This window comes from Cariama cristata, unplaced genomic scaffold, assembly GCF_000690535.1.
Source record: "Cariama cristata isolate BGI_N322 unplaced genomic scaffold, ASM69053v1 scaffold18256, whole genome shotgun sequence".
NCBI lineage: Eukaryota > Metazoa > Chordata > Aves > Cariamiformes > Cariamidae > Cariama > Cariama cristata.
Window position 1 is genome coordinate 69900 of NW_009622917.1, and position 7628 is coordinate 77527.

General features: G+C 37.8%; 1 protein-coding gene across 1 annotated transcript in view; it reads right to left on the bottom strand.

Moving 5' to 3' along the window:
- Positions 1-7324, bottom strand: part of DAPK1 (death-associated protein kinase 1) — a gene marked incomplete at its 5' end in the record, with an annotated part of 48419 nt that extends 41095 nt beyond the window's left edge. Inside the window, one exon of the mRNA XM_009702537.1 lies at positions 7103-7324. Coding sequence (XP_009700839.1) covers positions 7103-7324 — 222 coding nt within the window. The remainder of the gene's footprint in view (positions 1-7102) is intronic.
- Positions 7325-7628: the final 304 nt, after the last annotated feature.

Sequence of the window (7628 nt, forward strand, 5' to 3'; positions counted from 1 at the left end):
GCAGCCATGGCAGCAGTCACAGCAAAACCCAGCACAGCTTTGCACACTCAGCATGGTTTGGCACAGGGCTAACGGACACACAGTTTGGTGAGCCAGACCCTCTTCTGAGGAAGAGGCTGAAAGACTGCACCAAACACACAGTTATCTGGTCTGCTTTTCCTGTGAAACAGTGAAAGCGCCTGCTGATGCTTAAATCATTCATCAGCCATCACAAACACAACAGAAGTACTCAGAGTACGCATTTTCAGCAATGCCAACTTGCAACACTGTCCTGCCCACTCCGCAGTCTAGAACAGACTGTGAGAGTGTCACACAGGTATGGGTATGTTTTATGGCTGTTCCAGCTTGCTCTTATTCCTGTTGGCATTTTAAAGACAGGCAGTCTCTGTGAAACTTACTCATCATCTATGAAAAGCAGCATTGATTATATAGGTTCCTTTAGATCCAAAAGAAAGATTTAATTCCCAAGGTTTACTTATTTTTGATATTTAAGAAAGAAACATAACTGTATTTGTGTAAAATGGACAGACCCTCTTTGTGTTCAGCTGCTTCTTATCTGCAATCATTGTTTGGTGCAATTTCATATCCTGAAAGTTTAGATTGCATGAAATTACAAGTTTGTTTTCAATGTTTTTAGAAATATTTTGTATAAACATTTTCACTAGGAGCAAAGCTGGTATGCATTGCTTCCCTGATACTTCTAGGCAGAGGTGCTAGCTTTCCTGAACAAGTAACAAATGTATCAACTGCATTCTTATAAAATGCAGTAGTGGTAAAAATATTTCCCAGCCTGCCTTGAAGGAAGGCTTACAGATGTGTTTGCAACCCACATATCTCCCTCTGGGAAAGAAAATACATCACACCTGTGGAAAAAATTTCTGGATAGTGCTTTTGCACCTTGCCAGGCTTTCCTAATGGTGAAATGGAACTGATCACGAGATCTCAGAGGAAGTCATTATGGGAACATACACAGGGAACTTAGAACCAATTAACCTTCAAAGTCAGTGTGGTCACCTCATAATGACTCAGTCACATGCCAGGTTGATCATATTGCTCACATTGTAATAGCACCTAAATGATAATTAAAGATCATCTAAGGATTTCTGTTGAAGATTAAAAAAACACAAACAAACCCCAAAACCTAAGCTCAAACTCCTTGTTTGAAGAAATTTAACATAGTAAGTTGTAGCATACAAGGTTTGATTTAACTTGCTTAGATTTTAAAACACATAAACTAGTGAAGTTAAAGAAGAATTCCAGAACCAATTTATTCCATTTGTTAAAGCAGATTCAATCTGATAAATTACCTAAATTTTTCTCTAATCCAAAAATTTCTTCTGTCAACTTGCAAAAGAAATTTTTCCGTAAGGATTCTGTGGTCAAATGTCTCTTGTGTGACTCCTTGCATTATTTTGAAACAGAGGTTGTCAGCTCAAGACTAGACTGAAGTTTTGTTACTTCTGTATTATTTAAGGTTAAGAGATTTTACATCCACTTGATTTGATAGCCTTTACAAATTTTGTTACCAACCCACTCCTCAGAAGTATGAAGCGTACCAAGTATTTTGAAAGAGCAGAACAGGGTCACTAGCTTGTTACATTACCTACCACCTGAACATCGTATTTATTTTTTTCTTTATCTAGCTACCAAAAAATCAAGGCATGTTGCGGCATCACTACGCCTTGTTATTTTCATTTGTCCAGCTTCTATTAGAGACAAGAACTGTCACAAAATCCTCTCTTTAGTGTACCTAAATTCTTCAATTATATTGAACAAGAAGCATTGGCCTCAGAATGGCCAGACAGAAGACCGCAGGCACCAAAACCTGGACTAAGATTTAAACAGTTAAGTCCCACTAAGAGGAAGACCTGAACACTCCTGTGCATCTTTCCTGCACACAAACACAGCTGGTATTTAGCTTTTCATCCCTGCAGTTCCCTAAGTGCCCAGACTCTGGATAACACACATGGTTACTGACACTTTGGCCCAGCGGAGTGCCTTAGTATTTGGATCCTGTCTAAGACTTTAAAATTTAACATACGAAGAGCATCCAGGTTTAGCATATAAGACTGCCATGCATTTTGCTCAGGGACTGCAGAGCCCAGAAGGCAAGTGCTCTCCTTCCGAGACATCCTCGGTGCATTGCAGAGTCACGCTGATTCTAGCTCCTTTCTTTTCAGCCCTGTCAAGCTTTCATTCTCACCTGTCTACATGTCCTCTGTGCATCTATCTGTGGGCCTGCAATTCAGGATTTCGAAGTTAAAAATTGGCACAACATCTACAAATTAGCATTTCAGAGTTTGCTTACCTGCTGTTACATCCCATTAAGCACCAAAGATTCAACCCTCTCAAAATTCAGTACAAGGCCACTCGGGAACAACTTTCTTGTAACTGACAGGTAAAAATCAACAAAAACCTCAGAGCTATTTCTATCAAAAGACAATTGAAAATTAAAGAAACTCTGCAAAATTCAAGCTTCTCTGGAAGTCAAGCTATGATAAATGTAACAAGTTAAATTAACTCCCCAGTAAGATAGAAGAGGAATTTGAAGAGTTCATTGTTATTTGCTCTTATTTACTCTTCAATGAGCAGCTCCTGCTATCATCAGAATTTTTATACATGGATCTATCATCCTCTCCTTGCTCAGTTCTGGTTTAGTTAATATTATGAAGGTATCAATAAGGTAGCAACACTCTGAGACACTGGGATGCACAGGACTAAATTTTAAAGAAAGTATACAGGAATTAACTTTAAAAAAAGCATAAAATCTAGTATTTAGTGCACTTGTAAGTTAATGTCATTCCTCTCCTTCTGAGCTAAGTCTTTCAAAGCTTTCTTCTCCTTTTTTTGAATTTTAAAAACAGATACCCATCACTCAGAACTATGCCACAGGAGCTAATGGTCTTCAATGAAGATTTCTAATACAGAAATGAAGGTATGTTTTTTGCAGAGAAAAGTATGAATACCCAAGTCCATCCATGGCTTCCCAGTGAAAAGAGCAAGCTATTGCTATCAAGGTATTTTAAAATACAAGACCATCTGCATTACTTTGAGCATTCTAAGGAACTACTATATTATTTAGGATAAGGGTATTCTTTGCAGTTGCACCAAGAAACCATAACCAAGTCTCCACAAAGCACCACACACCAAGTCTACTTTGTAGGTCTGAAGTCTAAATGAAGACGTAGTAAAGTGGAAGGAAAAACAAAATAGCAGAGAGAGATTATGCATCCAAGGACAGCGAAAGAGGAACCAAATAGGTGCAAAACATGCCTGAGAAAACAAAATAATTATCACTGTGCAACAGAGGCATCTGTATTTTCTAGTCTGTGAAGCATGCTAAAACGATCACTTCAGCAGAGGTCACTGGAAATAGCTTAGTATAGCTAACATGCTGCAGCTGGATAGAAAAAAGTACTATAAAATTCTGACTAATTCAATTATTTGTGTGATAGAAGAAAAAAAAAAAACTATCACAGTTTTAAATCAGGTGAGGAAGAGACAGTGTCTTCCAGTTCATACGTAATATGCACAGCATTCCTTGCAAGATGATGAAAGAGTCCACAGAGTGGGAATTTCAAAGGTTATTTCCAAATCAAGGAGATGCCACTAAGACCTAGAAATATGAAAATATGCCCAGTTTCTCTAAATATACAAAAAGACTGTAATAAAGTAAGGCTTTTCAGTGATATCTCATGCTTGTTTGTAACGGCTGAATCTTTTAAGGAAGCATTTGATTTTAAAAGTTTAAGAAATTAATGTTTTGTAAATTTTTAATTTTTTCTTAGGTTAGTTTCCTGATGTAAGGTAGCTGTGAGAAAAAATTTCAAACATCTATATGGATACAGTTTTTGATATGCAGCTCTGTTCTGCATTCAGTGTTGTGAGGACTTTGCCTGCAATAATTAACTACTGCTCACGTATTCCTGCATACAAATCGCCACCTTGAATACTCCCCTGGTTGACGTAGTATTTGCTGCGAGGGAATGAAGTGAAAACTTCTACAGTCAGTCATTCAACTCTGAGAAACAGCTGACTGATAATGCAGAAAAATCTTTAGGAGGCTGCATGCAATACTGCAAACCTCTTGCCGAACCAGGAAATAAAAATCAATAGCGAACAGGCAACAGACACTATTGAATTTTTCAGCTTCTCATGCCCAGCCAGCGAGAAGGTTGGAGGGGAAAAAGAAGCTGGGAGGGAACACAGCCAGGACAGCTGACCCAAATGGACCAGAGGAATATTCCACACCATAGAATGTCATGCCCAGTATATAAACCAGGGGGGATTGGCCGAGGCGGGGCAGATCACTGCTCGGGAACTAACTGGGATCAGTCAGTGAATGGTGAGCAATTGCATTGTGCATCACTTGTTTTGTATATACTAATTGTTTTATTATTATTGTTATAGTTATTATAGTTTTCTTCCTTTCTGTCCTATTAAACTGTCTTTATCTCAACCCACGAGTTTTACTTTTTTTTCCTTCCGATTCTCTCCCCTATCCCACTGGGTGGGTGGGAGTGAACGAGAGGCTGCATGGTGCCTAGTTCCCGGCTGGAGTTAAGCCACGACATGCCCTCAGACCATGCATGTCAACATCTGGCAGCTACCAAAAGAGCAGCTGCTGCAGCTTGATGTCTGTGGGCTGCAACTTCTACCAAGAACAGAAATCAGAGATACTTTTCCTCACCACTGCTCGCATTACTACACTTGTTTACTAATACAAAATCAGTGTTTCTTCTGGGATTTTTTTGTAATAAATTTCTCATATGTAGCTGGAATATTGATTTTTAGTCTCTCTATATTCTAAAAAAATTAAGTCACACAAAATCCCGTCTGTATGTGGTATACTGTGTTGTCTTGTAGTCATAAAGGAACACAAGTCCCAGTAAAAAATGATGTTCTAATCAGAAAGGAAAATGGTCACTTAAGATGGATTCTGAGGACAGCAAAACAGATTATTTAATGAGCTTTCAGCTTTATTTCTGTTTGTCTGAAATTGTTCTGTAAGAACAAAGAATGCCAGAGGAATAGGTCTCTAGGCAAAATACAAATGTTAGAACATCAGAAGAAAGGGATTACATAGTTAAGTGTCTAAGCATGTGATTAAAATGACAATCTTTTGCCTTTTCAATAGCTTCATGCAATATCATGGCGATTTTGAAAATTACAAAACTTTACAGCAATTAGTATATTCAGTTTACAAAGGGATCAATAGCATGCCATCTCTTCCTCTTCGACCCTCTAAATAAATGTGTTACTTTTGTGATACCCCAAATAGCACTACTTCAACTTGAAAGACTCGCATAGCAGCTTGGAAAAGTGAAAAAAAGGGTCTCCAACTGAAAGTATATGGGGATTATTAAATAGGCAAAACACTTAAATAAATTGCAACACAAATAGTTGGCTGAGCTTCACACTATCAAGCTTTTAATATTAATATTAAATATTAACATACACTGTTAGAAGCAGTATCTGCTTCCATCCAATGAATGTTAGTGGGTACACACAGACACACACAGCAACCTTGCTGCCAAAAGAGCTCCTATCCCATGCAGAAAGGGGAGGAGTACAGATCAGCCCCATTCCTCCTACCATTGTCCATGATTATTGAGTCTTCCTCAGAGTGCTCATGTCCACATGTCAGCCGGACTTCATCTGGACAGATTACAGAGCAGAAAGCAAGCACTGCAGAAGCAGCAATACACTGACAGTAAGGTTATGGGCAGAAAGAATGTGAGAGCTAGTATCAAGTGGGGAGAGGAAGAGGCATCACTAATTTTGCTGTGTATTCACAACACGTTTAAAGAGTTCTGAACAAAACCCAGAAGCAGTAGATATCCTGACAGGAATATAAGGAAGTTTTACTTCATATAGGATGATAATTTAGCCTTTTTGCAAAAGAAAAAAAAAACACAAAACTTGCTTAAATTATCCAAAGTTGACAAACTAATGCAAGTGTATACTTCTGGAATTAAAAGACCAACCCAGACTACAACAAGTATTACAGTAAACCATCACATGCTGGACTAGAAGCGTAAAAGTATGTTCTAACATTACAAAGCAGTACCATACATGTATATATCACAGAAAAGATGAAATTCCAAAAGGTACTTCCCAGTTTTCTTTTTAAATCTACAATGTAAATCCACACGTATGTTACTGAAAGCATGCAACTGAAGTATCCTTATAAGGTAAGTGGAAATATCATTTACCAAAGCTAGTAAACAGGAAGACATAACCTACCTAAGAAAAATCACATGAACAGGCAAGGAAAAGACACAAGTGCTGCCCATGATTCCAGCACCAAATCATTTGCTTGCATGAAATACTTATGTTGAAGCACATTTAACTGATATAGAGCAATTACAGCAATAATAGAGCATCAGACATGGAAACTTTGTAAAGACATGCACATCCCACCAGCAGACACTGCCAAACTGTAACGGGTGAGTAATGCTCAACTTCTAAACTTGCAATCTTTGAGGAACTGGAAGCCAGACTTGAAACAATGCAGAAGTAATCTCTGCTGACATATTTACCTCAATCCATTAGCAATAACCTTGGATGAAAAATGGGAACTAAAACAAGGACATGAAAGTTCGGTTTATGTTTCAACAGGACAGAACCAGGAAAATTCTGTTCTCTGTTACGTGGGTTAAAAACAAAAAAAAGAAAAAGCATTCAGTGATGCTACTTTACACCAACATAAAACACAGTATAATTTGCTAAACTAACCTCCACTTAGAATCTCTATTTCCCTCTGCTCTTAGCTTCAAATCAGTTTCTTTAGCTTCAGGCTATTCTTCTGGATCCATAGCATCAACGATGATTAAGTAACAAGCAGAAAAAAATTCCAAAATATGTTGGATTTTTTTTTAACCTTTGTAGTGCATTTACAGTGACAAATACATCTAGAAATCAAGAACCTACAACTCTGACTTAAAAATAAAGAATTCTTAGGCTATTATCTACCTGCTTTTGGGGTGTTAAGGAACATCCATTACATCACTGCGATTCTCAGAGAAATTGTCTATTTTTTAAAAACAAACAAACAAACAAATATTCTGTTACTCCTCCCCAGCTCTCTAGAGCTACTTACAGTTCCAGAATAAGAATGACATCTGTTTTGTTCTCATAAACATCATGCAGCGTGATCACATTAGGATGTCGAATTTCTTTTAGTATGCTGACTTCTCGCTCAATATCTTCCCGGCTCACTCCACGCCGGCTGGATTTCGTTCTTCGTTTCTTGATGAATTTTGCTGCAAACTGCTGACCAGTGCTTTTCTCACGGCATTTTTTCACTACGGCAAACTGACCACTTGAAAAAAAAAGGGAGAGAAAGAATTAAGATGAGTGTTTGATGCAAGGAAGTTTAGAGTTAAGAGTAGCCTCTATTTACTACAATGGGGGATAACAGCTATACCTCTGAATTACCTGCTTGACTAAAGTACTTTACTGCTTTTCATGCAATCTAGAATAATACCTAAAAAAAAACCTAGAGGAGGCAGAAAAGGTAAGTTAAGATACTGCTTTTACATCACACCAACATATATACATAACACATTTCAGCATATCTGTAAGTAAAAGATAACAGCTGTGCAGACCATTGGATTTTTGACAAA